The sequence below is a fragment of the Falco biarmicus genome, chromosome 1 (genome assembly GCF_023638135.1).
Source record: "Falco biarmicus isolate bFalBia1 chromosome 1, bFalBia1.pri, whole genome shotgun sequence".
NCBI lineage: Eukaryota > Metazoa > Chordata > Aves > Falconiformes > Falconidae > Falco > Falco biarmicus.
Window position 1 is genome coordinate 112,895,113 of NC_079288.1, and position 16,003 is coordinate 112,911,115.

A 16,003-nucleotide genomic window follows, 5' to 3' on the forward strand; every position below is an offset into this window, starting at 1 on the left:
CAAGCCAACTGCATTGCTTAACGCAACCTCTCCGTGTCACATTTAGTGCCACTAATGGACTGGAGGGCTGCCATCCTCTGCTAACTGTAGTTGGGGCGGGCATCTTTAATAGCGCAGATGCAGCGTTGCATAAGATGACATCTCCAAAGCAGAAGGGGAACAGATTTATGGAAGGGCTTGATGATGGGCAGAAACAAATTGATTTTAGATACTATGAAAAAGCAGTAAGAATCAGCAATGGTGTTACACACTCAACATGGAGGACTGATGGTTTAGCAGCAGCGGTTTATATTTTTGTGGAGCAGAGCGAAAGCAGGAATCACAGTGATGTGAGGTGGGAAAATGAGGATGCAAGTAAGGGTGTGATGAATGGGCATGTCTGCATGCAAATCAGTTATTTCAAAGTTGTTGGCGTTTTGATTTTGAGTTAGGATAGGTCAAGCATCATAGTGGCATCAGAGGATTTAAGCCATAGGAATTTTCACTGTCAAAACTGTGTTGGATGCTTGTTTGGCCAGTAGGGAGACAGACTCAGGATAGGTGTGCATTGGAGAAGAATGTGAGCTTCTTTCCACACCTTTGGCCAGTAATTCTGACCCAAAGCCCTCTCACTCTGCTGAGGGATGGCAGCCTAACATGGGCTATGGACGGCTGCAAGCTGGCCCATGCTGGAGGAACTGAGATCCCCCCAGTTCCAGCAGAATGTCTGTGGCCAACACCATCTCATGCAACTAGAGGTGGAAATAAGGCAAGTCTTTCACTTGTCTCTCCAGTAATATTAGAATGGCTTGTGCCTTTCTTCTCCTAATTCTGTTCTTTTTTCTCCTAAACCTGTTCCAAACAGGAGTACAGATGAATTTCCATACAGAGCAAGTCAGTTGACAATGGGGGAGTTTGAATGGTTTGGCTTTTAATAAATTAATCAGTGCTTGTGTTTTTAACAGCCGTAAGAAATAAAACCTCCATCCCTCTTGTCATGGCAACTACAATAAATGAAACATCATTCAGAAGTCAAGGGAAAAAAACCCACAAGCACTTTTGGTCTCAGCCAAGTCCGCAAAGTAGCAAAACTCATTACTAATTCAAAGAAGCTGTGTCCCTCAGAACTCACCATTGCTGGTTTTACTACTAATAATACTGGAGCTGCATAAATTTAATGGAAGGCAGAGTTTGGCAGAAAGCAAAGTGGCATTAAAGTGCCACTGTCCTACTCAAACATCTCCATGAGGCCTTCACTTGCTTTGGTCAGCCTGGCAAGGAGTGTTGCTGGGTTGTGGGGAAAGAGCAGGGTTACAGTCCTAGAGCTATAGCAGTCTGGTAACATTAAACCTAGACAGAGAGTGGAAGAGGCCATAGGTATTTGTAATTTATTCATAAACAGCTATGCCATCATAAGAAACTTTTTAAAATAATATGTGATAGTTCTTTAAATATTAAAGAGTTTGTTGGCCTATTTTCTCAGTTAATTAGGATAATTTTTTTTTTTTGGCTGCATTAACAATGACTTGAATGCAGTCTGCTTTAGTTGCTCCACAGTTCAGCTACACTGGGTTACAGAAACATGTATTCTTTCTAAGGCACATGACACAGAGGAGGAATGCCACTGTAAGTGTGTAGACCTGTACTTAAAAATGTGTAGACTTCCTAGTAGGTAGTGTTTAGGCTCGATTTATTGAACGTAAAACCATTCACCTGGCATCCTTTTGAGTCCTAAAACAAATGTCTTTTCAATTACAGCACTACCCTTGGTTACTCTGCAGTGAAAGGGCCATGGTCTGGCTGCCGTTCTCTTCAAAGTGCAGTGGTTAACACCATGAAGCTCACCTCTGCAAGCCACATTTGTGAGTACACTTCTTTTCTTACTCATTTATTTTGCCCAAGGCTTACTAGGCCTAGAAGTTAACTCAATAGAAATTTGGCTCTGTGTGTAGCATGTGTGCAGCTGTGTGTGCAGCGTCATGTCACTAATCATAGTAGAGTAGTATGGTTGGAAACTAGCTCTTCCTGAGCGCACATAGAAGGCACTGTTAGCAAAAGATGCACTGTGTTCATCATGCTGTAGGGGTCTGAATAGAAGAACTCATCTGTGTCCCACCTGTCTCCTCTGAAGTCAATGGCAAGGTAAGGGAGAATGTGGGAGCAGAGCTTTGACTGACTATCAAGCATGGAGATGGCCATGGGGGCCTCCTGACAGAGGGGGAGGTTGTCACTGGGGAGGACGTGTGAGCCATCAGTGTCCTGCCATTATGTGCTCTAGTTCAGGGGAGATTGCTGTGGGCTGCGAAATAAGCTGCAGCACCAAAGTTTGACCCCCATTACACAGCTTGGGGACCATCTGAGTCCCTCCACCCTAGAAAAGGACACCAGAAGGGGTGACTCCTGCTCTCTGAAAGAGTCTAAAATGTACATCTCAAGAGGATTCTTATCAGGACTATTTCTGGCTCTTTCAAAGCTGCAGTTAAATAAACCTTTACCCTTGTGGTCATCACCTCTCCTTCTTGGAAGGTGTCCAAGATCTTCATGTTTTACCAAGGGCTGTTTCAGTGGCTTCCTGCAGAAAACCATGTGGTCGAAGAGAAGTTTGCACAAACTCAGAGTACAAGGGCGCCATTAACTTTCCACACAGCTTTTGCTGAGCATCTCCAAAGTGACCTGGGAAGGGGACTTCTCAGTGCGTGTTTCTGCACAGAGTGTTACTGAGCTGACTCGAAGTAAAAGACTAAGTAAATGCTGGCTGTCAGCCTTCAACAAGCTTCCTCATCAGGTGCAAATGGACAGGAAAGGTTTTCTTCCATTTGCACCTGATAAGGAGGTATGTTTCTCCCCCAAAAGCTGGTGTCCGCCACCCCGTGCTTTGCTCCCATAGATAAATTTGGCATTATTTAGATCAATGTTCTCCACGAATGAGTTACTGCTTTTTATTTTCAAATTGAAACTTAAAATCTACTGGCAAATATTTTGTCATCTGAGAGATATCAAGTACACAGAATCAAACCAGCAAGCTCCTAAATGAGAATGGTTGGGTTTATATCAGGGGTTTATAGTTCCTGAAAAGAAATACAACACTAGAAACTTTTACTGAAATTAAACAGGAGACAATACTACAGCGCAGAGGAAGAATTTCTATTTTTGGCTACACCCTTAAGGCAACAGAGGAAGCGTATGTCATGGCTGCGGTGACAGCTAATGAGCAGAAATACAATATTAATTGCAGTAAGTGTAACAAGCTGAAAAGTCTATCAACTTATATTTTCTCAGCGGCTGTAGTTTAGATACTTTTGACTAACACCTCTGTCTCAACTGCCTGCTTCAAGTTTGTTTACCTATATGGCAGAACATAGAGGAACTACACCACCACTTCCTAGAACCTGTGCTGTGCCATCTGGGCTATTTCCACCTGCACCGGCCGCTGTAGCGCTGCATCCAACCCTGCAGATGTTCAGGTGATTGTCTTCTTCCCACTGCTTGAGGGGCTGACCCAGTTGTACTCGGCTTGCACCAGCACGAAGCCATTCTCCCGGATCTTTCGGAAGTGGATCACCTCCCCGTTTTCTCTGACGGCGATGATGTTAGGGTCAGGCTCACTGAAGGAGACCTCCGTCCGCTTGTGGCAGTGCTGGGCACAGACACAGCGCACAGCAGCTGCCAGCGCCAGGCCCAGAGCGGCGGTGCAGACCAGGAGGATGCCGAGTTGGGCTGCAAGGAGTCGGGTTCCTCTGCCAGGCTCTTCCCCCTTCCCAGGAACAGCAGATTCAGGAGCTGCTCTGGTCACCCATGGCAGGGTGTTCCCACCTGCCTCTTCCTCCTCGCCCCTGGCATCTGCCTCCTCTGGCTGCAGTGCTGGCTTTCTTTCTGCCATTTGCCTTGAAGCTGATGACAAATTGCCGGCAGCGTCGGTATCACCAAACCAGGCTGTTGTCACAGTGGTGTCACCCAGGGGAGTGTGAACATACGGTGCAGAAGGAGACTCTGCCACATGTGGGGAGGCTTTCAAGATGTCTCTACTCTCGGTATTGGCCTTTGAAAGCAAAAACATGACAAGGTGTGCAGTGAGGGAAGAGAAAGGGGGCTGATTAGATGCTCACAGCCTACGTCATGATACAGTTCAGCTCTGTATTTCTGACACCCAGGTGTCCCCCTGGCCTTAGAGTAACCTTGTGATATCCCCTGGTTGGTTACTTAGTAGTTTTAGAAAATGAGGCAGATTCAGCGCCGCTCCATCTGTATCAGAATTGCCACGGGAGGGACAAAGCACTGGGAGTTGGTCCCAGGGGGGCAAGGCAGAGCGGGTGGAGGGGACAGAGGTGAAGGGCACAGGCAGAGAGGAAGGTCGCTGCTTTGTCTAAGAAAAAATCTGCAGCTCCCATTGTGGCAGTGGCAGCGGTAGCATTTTTCACAGGCATTGTTATCACACACAAAAAAATCACTTAATTAACAGTACCCCCCTTGAGTGATGCCAGGGCAATGCTGAAAGGACAGGCGTGATCTCCCCAGCCAAGCGTCATGTTTAGGGTCACAGCAGACCCACTGGGATTCAGTATTGCCCTTCTGAAGCTGTGGATTGAACCGTGGAGCAGAGGGACCCAGGAGGCTTGGGATGGCCTTTGGGGCAGTCACCTACTACCTGCGAACTCTCCCCCGAGCCTGTCTTGCTTTCTCAGTCTATGCAGCCAGTTTGAAACCTGCTGCCTCAGAGTGTTGCTTAACCACCCATTTTCGTGGGAATGACTCCTGTTCCTAGGGGCTCAGTTTTGTGCCGCGCACCTTATTTTATCTGTCACAAAACGACAGCCAGTCCATGCCAGTTCTGCAGCCCAGGCTTTGCTGCAGATATCATCCAAGCCTTAACGGTGAAACCGTCATACAATTTAGGAGGTCCCCAATGAATTTTTCCATTCCTACTGTGCACCTGAGCCCCCATCCAAAACCTGGAAAATGTACTGGAGTTTTTTCTTCGGCTCCACTGAGATTTGGATCTGGCCCTCAGTAGCTGGCACCTCTCCAGCCTGTCCAGCCCAGCAGGCTTTTTCACACATCCATTAATTACACCAGAGAAACTCTCACCCTCTACCATCATTAGCGATTTCTAAAGCTTGCTGGGAAGACAGTGTGACAGGAGCATAAAGCTGAGGTAGGAGACCTGGCAAGCTGTGAAGTGAAGCAGGGGAGGGTCAGAGCATTCTTTGTGGAAGAAAAGGCTTCTGAAGGTGCTAGTAAAATACAGTAGCAAATAAAAGACTTTCAGTGGCTGAACTGCAAACTGTAAAGTAGCTGGCTGGCAAAGTTGGGATTGCATGTGTATGGATCACTTGCCCTTAAAATGCAAACACTATGCTGTAAGGATACGCTGCAGGATTTGGGACTTTAGGATACAAAATGGAATTGCCTTGCAAGTCCTTGCCCTATCTCACCCCATTTTTCCTTTCTTTTTGTACTTTCTCCATTCTTGCCTAATGTCTCAATAGTTTTATTTCGTTATGCTCTTCTGGTCTTGCCTTGCACCGTAACTGTTCCTTTCCTTTGGTTACCATCTTCTGTCATTTCTCAAGTTCTCTCCATGCCTATGCCAGGTGCCCATGTTACACATCTCTCCTTTACTTGTTCTCAGTCCTCCACTCCTTTCTAAATATTTCTGCCTCATCATTCTCTGCTGTATGGCCCCTTCCTCTTCTATTTTCTTTGAGATTACTTCTCTTCCTCCTGTGCCATCCTGCAACCTGGATCTGGTTCTTTACTTTCCTTGTATTTTTTTCCTCTCCATTCCCTGTGTATTGGACTTCCCCTGCTAACTCTGTATCCCATGTGTCTAAGCTATCCCTGCTTTCCAGCTTCTCCACTGGTTCCCATCTGAGCATCCTCCTCTCTCTGCAGCCCCGGTATTCTTCAGTTTCTCTCCCTTCTCTTGCTCTCCTTTTCTTTAACTAATTTCTTGCATGCCCTTCCCAGCTCCCACATCTCCTTCCGTACATACAGCCACCTCGCTCCCCCAAGGCTGCAGTCCTTTCACACCTTTCTGGGCTTCCTCTCCTGAGGCCACCCTTTCCCAAAAGGCACTCTCACCTAGTCATCCCATCTGCCAGCTCCTGCTCTTCCAACTGTCTCCAGTGAGTGCACCCCACACCTGTAGCTAACCCCACCATCACCACCACCACCTCTGCCTTTCTGCTCCATCCAGCCTCCTGGGCTGACCCTGCCCTCGGAAAGCACACGGCTTCCTTGGCTGTCCCTTGGAAAGCTGAAGTCTTTGACCTCTGGTGAATGTCATGGATGGTAGCTATCCAGCATCTCTGGAAAGGAACATCTCAGCCTTCCGCAGGAACAAAATACAGGTTTCCAACACAGCAACATCCAGAAGCCTGTAGTCATGTCTACATATGGAAAAGTTATTTTAGTTTTTACAGGGGGACTCTTAAAAACTCAGGCAACGATGTCAAAAGGAAAACAAAAAAGAGATACGAAAACTGATTCCCAGTTAAAGTAAAAAAATTAAAACTCTTAACAGTGTCAGTGTAGTTTCACTTGTGAGAGCTACACGGGCTGCTTGGTGCTGTGATGCAGTAGAGAGGTTTTACCCTCATCTTCTCTTAGACCTTTCTGTCTTTGGAGAAGACGTCCTACCCAACTCCGTTGCTTACCTGCCTGTCTTCTTTACACGTCAAACACAAGCGTGTGGTGGCAGCACTGTCAATGCTTCCTGCTCTAAGATATGGACAGAGGAAGGGCAGGGTTAGTAAATGAGACCTGTTGCTGCAGCTCATGTGGGAATCCCTGGGCTCTGCACCACTCGAGAATCCCCATCATTTTCACCCAGACTATGAAATGTTGCATGAAAGCTCATGTGACCCAAACCCTCTAAGAGTTCTGAGCAGATAGCCTCAACCCAAAATTTCATCATTGCTTTTGAATCCTTTCTTCCTTTTCCCTGCAAATGGAGAAATAGGCCCGCTGAGTTCACCATTTCATTGAGTATTTGTATGCGCTTCTGGAAAAATACTGTAGCCACCAATAGTTTTTATCACATTTTTCAGCCACTGGCTGGTCCTCTGCTGGGCTGAGCAGCACAGTGTTGGGTTTTTAAGAGCTGGATTTTCTCCCTGTCACTGTCTGTTGTGTGCAATCTCCAAAGAATTATTTCTCAAGATCTGGGCAAGCAAACACCCTCCCGTCTCCCTGCCCCGAGCTGCAGACACCTTCCTACACGGAGCCTCGCTCGTCTGTGGGGAAACTAGTACTATTTTCGTTCTGCACAAGGGCTGGAGAAATAGCTCTTCCCACCGCCTAGTTTACCTGTCAGAGGTGCTGTAGCTGGAAGTGTCATCCTGGGAGAGGAAACCTCGCAAGGTGTCCATCATGCCGGGGTCTCGGGTGGGGAGGGATGGCTCCAGCCCCCAGCCGCTGGACCCGCTGCTCCTGCCAGACACAGCCCGCGAAGGCCGGGCTGGCTGCTTCGGCTCCATGACGGGATGGGCGTCTGACCTGACACCGAAACCTGGCTCCGGTGCCGGCGTTGCCACCGTGCCAGTGGGGCTGGCAGGCAGTGTGGTGCGCAGCGGGGAGTTGGTGGCAGCCACAGGAGAGGTGGGACCTTGTCCAGCACAGAGAGAAAACAAGCAGGGAGGGAGGAACAGAAGTCTGTTGTCTTTGGTTTATTTATTTCAGATCCCACTTGGTGTTAATGTTTGCCAGGAAGAATCATAATAGTGACTTTTTTTTAATCTTCATGTCACTTAATTTTAAGTGGGAACCCAGCTGGAAAGTAAAGCAGGAAAACCTGCTGCCTAAATTATGGTCAAGTGAAACAATTAAAACCCAGTCTTGGTGCCATGCTGAAAATGCTGAGAAATGCGTCTGATTTGGTTGTAAGTAAATTATTGGAGCATTTTACCGACCAAAGGCTGCATAAATACAACTAAATACAGACCTGAAGGGCAATAGTGACATTTAGAGACAAATGTATTTGCTTATTTAGAGAGCAGTGCTAATTGCACTTGCTTGTCCTAAGGGGCTGAGGTTTTACATAAAGCATGTTGTATTTTAGGTTTTGCATTGAAATTATAAGATCAGGCAGCCCTGTTTGTCTTTCTGGTGCCCTCCTCGGAACTGGCTCTGTCATCTTGAATGCTGACCCATACCCTCACTTCAGGGTGTTCACCATGGCCATCTCCCCAGTGGCCACAGGAGTTAAATGGGTCCCACCAGCTTGTTTGGGTCACTTGTCACTTTGATGCTTGCCTGGAATAAGCTTTAGAACTACTCTGTGGGGAGCGGTTGGTAAGAAACCCGTACCTTTGTTTGCCATACCTGTGGGGTGTGGGTCAGCTGGTCCCTGTGAGGGTGCGGGAATTATGGAATCGGGCTTCTTGCCGCTGCCAGCAAGTGTTTTGTTCTGTCCTTGCTGAGCCACGGTAGCAGATTCGATCTTTGCCCAGTAAACAAAGTATGACTGGACTATGGAGATGCTGTTAAAACATCATTAGGCATTTACTAATTAACATTAGGAATTTACTGGCTGTATGGCATTAATAAAACATCCAACTGTTTCACAGGGATCAATTCACAAGGACTGCTTTAATCCAAAGACAGGAGTGATGCAAAAGTATTTTAAAGGATTAGCCCATCACACATTTTATATTACAAATAAAAGATACCAGGCCCCATAAGAAAGATACAGGGTGAAGAATCACCAGCCATAATCAAGATCAGCCAAAAAAATGTGTGGGAACTTAAATTAAAAAAAAAAAAAGAAAAAAAAAAAAGCTGTTGTATTTGCTGTGTTGTTAGAAGCACATTTGGAAAACTTGGACTAGCTCTGCTGATAATCTTCTGTAGGCAGGGATACAACAGTGGTATTTACTAATTAAAACAAGTCAATGTAACTTGTACAAACAGCAGAATAGGTAGAGAAAAAAAAAAGTCTCTCTGCTCAGCCCTCTGATATTTGAGCCCGTCTAACCCTCTGCCTTTTGTCAGGTGCCAAAACTGCATTGGCCAACCTTTAACTGTTCACCCAGAGAGCCTTATTTAAGCTGGAGGTTTTGGGAGAATTTCAGCTTGGATTGCTCAGCTGCTTCTGCGAATTAGCTAAGGGGAAAACAACCCGGGTTTTCCTGTGCCAGCCGACTCTTATGAGGCATTTTTAAGCCTAACAAGGAGTTTTTCCAGATGCTGTTGATAGGGAGAAAAGGGAGAGGCTGTCAGAAATCAGCCTGGAGGATCAAAAGCCAGAGGGTGAAGGAAGCATAAGAGCGGGTGGCTAGGAGTGGGTGGTGTTTGGTTTGTGTTGGGTTTATTTGGTTGCTTGAGTTTTATGTGTTTTTAATAGTATTTCCTGATCTAAAACAACAACCGAAAACTGGAAATGCCAAGCAAGCGGCAATATTTCTGTTTCAATGAATTTGTGTTGAATCACGATGAGATGCACAAGCCACAGCACTCACCGGCACACTTGTGTTTTGGGGAGTGGCCAAGGATTTAGCCAAGCAGCTTCTAAGTGGTTTTGTAAAGTCAAAACGTAACAATTTAATTTCTTCCAAAATGAGAAGTCTCAGTGCTTCCTCTAAGACAGCCAGTTAGAAGATGTTTAATTTCATTCCAAATCAGAACCAAAATACTTGGACAGTTTGGGACTTTGGTGCAAAATAGAGATGTCAAGTTTTGACCCAGTGCTCCCTCTCTCTTCCTACTGTGAATAATTATGTTTACATATAACTTCTTTTAAACCCACTCATTTTTAATTATTTTTTCTTTAAAGAAGTGATATACAAGATTATTCTGTAGGCAGGGAAGTCCTGTGGGCTGTGTTATTTAGAAAGAGGCAACATGATCACACAGTTCTCTCTTTATGCCTTAATATTTCTATTTCTTAAGTGCTTATGCTGTCATCTTCCAGTGTATTTATTGTGAGAAAATAGTGACCATGTAAATAAAAAGCAGCACTACCCAGCAGCTATAAATAGTGATTTATCTACCAGCTGGGATACTGTTGCAGCATTTGATAAGTATTTAGCTATATGGGGTTTAAGATACATAAACCACTGTGCTGGACAAGTACGATGAAAAAATAAAACCAGACCTTAACTAAGAATACACAAATTCTGGTTAGGAACCAGTGATGCTCTTACAAAAACTTGATGTCTCCAATGGGTTGGTCTGGTGCTTTCCATACGAAGGACAGGTTTCTCTTCAGTGACTTGTCCGAGTGGGTGACAGTGTCACCATCTTCAAAGCAAGTCAGCAGCTTGGAACCAGGAGGGATGAAGACAAACGTGCCAGTGATTTCATCGTTAGACACTTTGCGAGCTTGAAGCAAAAACCCCATAAAATCCCGGGTGCTCCTCACTGTTACTGCAAGACAAAACAGGGAACACGAAGGGATTTGTCTCGTAGTTATGGGGTGAACTGTTTGCAATGGACTTTCCAGTGGTAGCACTGTAACTAAAAGAAAACCCCCTGCAACACCAGCAATAATGTTTTACTGTCTTTGTCCTCACGGTCTGTCTTGGACATGCTGGATGCAGGAGGCCAGACTTGAACTTTGCGGTATGGAATTGCACCCAAAATTTGCTTGAGTCTTTTTTTTTTTTTTTCCCTCTCCTCGATTATAAGCTCCAAAGGACATTGCATTAGGCAGCATGCAGCCATTTTTAAGGAAGGAGGTTTGGGTACCACCCTGTAAATACACAAAAGCTTGAGTGCTGCCCTCGGAGAGGTTTTATTTTACATGGGGATGAGCAGGCAAGTGGCCAGGCTGGGGAGCAGTGCCTCTCATCTCTGCATCTGCCTTGGGAGCAACGATGCTGGGGCCGGGGCATGCTGCCCAGCCATACCTACGAGTCAGGTGAGCCACCCAGACCCCTTCGTGCAGTGCAGAGAGGCAGGGGAGGCAACTTTACCCTCTGGAGGTGGCTCTCATGCGCCATCGTGGCGATGAGGTCCTGTATGGTCTAGACAAATGGATCCCGCCCAAAGCATCCAAACCTACTGGCTTCCTCTGGCAAACAGCTGGACAAAACCATGGTGAAAACCTGGGGTCAGCCATCACCTGAGAAACCTCAGGCCAAGCGCCGCCAGCGGAATCCCTCTGCCAATATGTTTGTTTCCTCGTGACGTGACGAGAGAGATGGCGTAGCTCACTAGGGGCAGCTGTCCCTCTACCCAGCCCCCACAAAGATTAATGCCATCGCTTGAGATTAGTTACCATGTATTTTTCAGACGCAGGAATGAGAAGCTATTCCTTACCTGGAACCTTGTCACCTGGGAAGTAGAAGGACATGTTGGTGTGGACAGTGACATAGTTGTTGCCGGGGCTGTGCAGCTGCACTCTCAGGTGCCTGGGCATCATGTCAGTGCAGGCAGAAAGGCTCGCGCCGTGTGAGAAGGCAGCCACGTAGGAGACCAAGCACAGGGTTGTGCATGCCCAGCCAGCGATGGCAACGCGGGCTCTTCTGCCGCCCTCCATCCTACGGCAGAAAACAACGGGCAGGTTCACTTCAAAGCAGCAGCTTCAGCAGCCTGTGAGCCCCTCTGGTGCCTTTGAATTAGCTGAGTTCCGGCACTACCCTGCCCACTGCCTTTAAACAAAGGACAATAAATGATATCTGTGGCACATGGAGCCACCTCCATAATCCGCAGCATTTCATATTTTGCAGTAAATTGTTGAGGCTGGGGTTGAGGGGAGGTCGTGCAAGAGGATGCATTTCTTGCAAAGTTGCCCATGAAGGGAGCAGTTGGGAGAGATTTGCTCTAGAAAATCTTGTGGGATGGCATGTGGCTGCCTCCCGCTCTGCCCTGGGGGAGCACGAGGCACCTCTTAGCAGCCCGCACGTCGCGGCTCAGAACCGCTGGGCTGCTAGTGACTGTCAGACCCTTCCCCAGCTGCCCAGCAGCATTCCAGCTTGTCCTTGTTGGTCAGGGCTGGCTGTTGCTGATGAGACAGCAGCGATACTGACTTTGAAGTGTGCATTGGAAGCGAGATAAATGGGCAGCCGTTTTGGTTAACGCCAGGATTTCTCCTTCTCCAATTTTTAATCTAAGCAAGCATCTTTCCTCAACACAGTCAAAGTTTAATATTTGGTATACCATGTCTTTAGTACTGCTCAGCTTTGGTGGCTGGAACAAAACGCATCTCCAGATTAGCTGGGCTATTGTGTTATTCTGATTTTTCAGAATGCACTTTTGAAAGTGAAGCTGAAGGACAAGTGTGTGGCATTTATTGTAACAGGTATCGTAAGGCAGGTAGTCTTGCTTTTAACATAGCGCTTTCTAACATCTTGTCAACATGCAGCTTTTCCTGGCTTAGATTTCATAGTAGATGTAGATAAATCGGAGGAAACCAGCGGCTGAGGCGGTCTCGCTTACACCTCCATCCCTAGCACTTCTGAAACTTGCCAGCTGAGTATAACAAACCACCACTGCACACGAAACGGTCTGTGCCCAGCCTGAAGCAGGGAGCAGACGGATGCAGTTTAACCTCCCACAGCCGAGCATCGTGCCACTCCGACCGTTTATGTGCCAGAAGATGCCCGTGGGACTCACAGGAGCCTTTGCTAAATATCTCAGCCCCTGCAGGACCAGTGTCAGGATGCCTCCTCTTTGTGGAGTCAGCCTCCCGTCTAGGCACACCTAAACCTCCCTCGATGGATATGATTTCTTGCAGGAGCTCACGAAAGCACCCCGAGCAGCAGCAGCTCTCTCCCTCGGGCATTTCCCAGGCTGCGCTGCTGTTTCCCACCCCTCTCCCAGCCGCCCTCCGCACCCCTCGCCGCTGGAGCACGGGGAGCAGGGCCGTGATCCCCAGCCCCCCCCGGGATGGGGCTGCTGGTGCCGCTGTCACTTACCTCGGGACACGTACGCCTGCGGGCTCGCTGCCACCGCTGCCTGCCCGGCCTGCCGGAGACCCATCCTTTCAGGGACCTTCTTCGCTTTCTCCTCTAATGGGAAGCGCAGCAGCTGTTACTGCTAATACCCACCACCTACGGCAGCTCTCCGGCAGTGCCCAAATCCTGCCTTAATCATATTAGTTTTCCTCTTCATATCCCACCCCTTTTTTTTTTTTTTTTTTTTCAAATCTCCAAGCTTCTGCAATGAAAACAAAGGCAATCAGCAGGGGGGCCAGCAGCAAGCCGTGGGGTTTGTGTGGGACACCCTGGGACTCCTTGGCAGACATGCAGGAGGATCGGACTCTTGCTCACCCCGTTACCCTCCCCACACCCCCTGCTTCCATGCTGAAGCTTTGCAAAGCAAAGCCACGTCAGCTCCCCCCAGGCCGTAACCCGCAGGCCGTGTGCACCCTGATTCTCACACTTAACGGGAGCTATTTTGGCAGTAAAAGCAGAATTCTGCTAGGAAGGCCAGGTGGGTTCATCCCACCCACCAGCCCTGCCAGAAGGAGCCATTAACACCCCCCAAACCCACCAGAGCTGGCACATGGGACTGAATATCTGATATGTGAGACTGTCCCCTGGCACACAAGCTGCATTTAAATCCAGGCTGCCACCCTGCTCCTTGCCTGAGCTACACTGCAGCCATGCCAGTGCCTGGACATGGAGCCAATCCTGTCCCTGGGCTTCCCGGATCCTCCTCAGATCTGTCTTGTCACGGCAGGCTGCTCTTGTGATGGGGACTCTCAGCTGACCCTGGCCACTGCCACCAGGCTCGCCCCACTCCCTGCCAGCAGCTCCTTGCTCGCAACGGATGGAAATTAGGGTCCAATTCCTTGTCATTATTAGAGCTGCCATCAGGAGATGCTGAACAAACTGCTGGCAGCTTGCAGCCCAGAGAAGGGCCAGAGGAACAGCCCCATCGGCCGCCTGGCTGGCTTTTCTTCAGTCAGCAGACCCTCAGGAGGCAGCGCTAGATGTCTGAGGGCCACCAGGAAGGGGGTTGGCCCTGTGGTGCAGAAAAGCTATTAGAGATGGAGGGGCAAAAGAGCACTTGGTGCGTTTTAGTCCTCCTCGTCCTCAGATAAATGTGTGGCTGATGGCTGAATGAATTCATGCTAGTGCTTAGGCCGCTCTCCCTGCAGGACACCACAAAGCTCTGTCTTGCCCTGTGACTTAAGGACAGACACCAACGCCACCTCATTTCGTTTCTGCAGCTCCAGTGGTGCCTGTATTCAATGTTGCCTGGGGTCTGACCAGCATGGGAGTCTGGCCAGAGTGGGCATCGTGGTGACCTCTGCCCGGGGCAGCCCCTGCAAACTGGAGACAGGCTTGCAGACACCCCACTTATTAGCACTGTTCCCATCAGCCTGCCCTGGTCTACAGCTGGTCCTTTGGATGGGAAACTGAGGTACCACCACCAACAGCCTAGCTCTCGTCTGTTTAACCAGTTTGAAAGCACAGGAACTGATGGTCCTGGGCTCTCAGCAGCCTGCTCTCCTCTGCGTTTGGAAGAGGTCTTACAGCCGCTGAATTTCAAGTTATAATGCAAGTCTTACAGTTTTCCTTCCTTTTGTCAGTGGAAGCAGAGGGTAGTTCAGGGGAAGGGGGGAAGGGTTTGCATTACTGATTATATTCCAGCTTGCCGTTGCCCATACTTTATATAAAAAAAAGAGACTACCTTTGTGCTATATTAAAGACTAATCCTTTCCTGAAACCAGCTGGTCTCTTACAGCCTTTCCTTACTAACTTAACCCTACACTGAACTATCCCTTGCTGATAACTCCAGCATAACAAAGCAGCAGCTCCAGACCTCCGGCAGTCCACATGGGAAATGCCAAACACATCGCAGCCGTTATGGCACAGCGGCCAGGTCTGAAACTTACTTATTGCAGGTAAATGTAGGTCGTTGCACCTCAGCATGGCCTTGCATTACATGGTCTTCAGCTGCTGCCATGCATTAGGCATACATTTTTGTATTGGACCATTTCTGCATGGGCTTCCACCTGGAAAAGGGGGGAAAAGCAGCAGCAGAGTGCAGACCCTGAAACGGCGGTGTTGGGTGCTCCCTGGAGCTCTGTGCAAAGCTATAGGGAGAAAAGCTTCAAACAAATGAGACCCAGACCCAACCCGTCCATAAAAGCATGGGACGTACCGCAGGGCTGAGCTGGCTCTGCCGGCTCCCGAAGCTGCGGCAGTGGGAGGAGGGCAGGGTGTGCTGCCCGGTGGCGCGGGATGCAGGTTTAGCAGCACCAGTCAGTGGAGCTGCACAGTGCTGCCTGGATGCAGCATTAATTGCTGGGCTGATCTGAAATACAGCCTTATGCAGAGTTCATCCTCACTGCTGGCTCTCAAGCAGAGGCTTCAAAGCCACTCTCAAACCGAATGTCACAGCCACCCCCTCCTTAGAGATGGAAAAAGCCTGTCACAGCCATTACCGTGACACGAGCACCTACCAGCAGCCTCAAAATGTACATTTGAATACCAAGTGACAGGCAGATGCTTCCAACGAGAAATACAGCCCTCTCCATAGCCTCTGGTTGCATCACCCACCAGGACAGCATTGCCTCAGCCTTCTCTGGCCAGAGCTTTGACCTGATGGAGTCACTTGAGCTCAGCCAGGCCCTGCGTATCACTCTGACGATGGGGCCCAGACAGACACGAGAAGACCAGGTGGCACTGCTGTCACTAGAGAGAGGTTTGCCTTTTTCCTGTCATAAATTTCTTTGTTAGTAGGGAGCTTGCAAGAAGGGGACATAACACAACTTACACCCGGCCTATTGTTTTCTCAGCAGCACTTGTGTAGTGGATTTTTAGCAGGAAAAAACCCACAGCTGGGATTTAAAAATAGCACTAGGGAAAAGTGTGGATGCTCTGTAGTAGCTTGATAACCAAGATAGACTATTGACAAAGTGCACAGAAGGATTATAAACGCAGTAACATCTCAGGCTCTTTGATACAGAAACTTTCTCCTTGCAGATTGCTTCCACATCTCTGCTTCGTTGGGGCACAACAGGGACAGCAGACGTGGAGCAGGTGCAGTGGAGGTCACTATGTAATGCAGACATGGATGTGAGCAACCCAGAGCTGACACTCAAGAGCAAGCTGGTTGCTTCATTGGCAAG

General features: G+C 48.3%; 1 protein-coding gene across 1 annotated transcript; it reads right to left on the reverse strand.

Moving 5' to 3' along the window:
- Window positions 1-2,988: 2,988 nt before the first annotated feature.
- On the reverse strand, window positions 2,989-13,019 carry REELD1 (reeler domain containing 1). The gene is made up of 6 exons (XM_056328188.1): window positions 11,239-13,019; window positions 10,122-10,344; window positions 8,302-8,459; window positions 7,288-7,585; window positions 6,636-6,699; window positions 2,989-4,069 (listed from the first exon to the last, which is right to left on the reverse strand). The coding sequence occupies exons 1-6, from the start codon at window positions 11,456-11,458 to the stop codon at window positions 3,440-3,442; spliced, it is 1,593 nt and encodes a 530-aa protein (XP_056184163.1). The 5' UTR covers window positions 11,459-13,019; the 3' UTR covers window positions 2,989-3,439.
- Window positions 13,020-16,003: the final 2,984 nt, after the last annotated feature.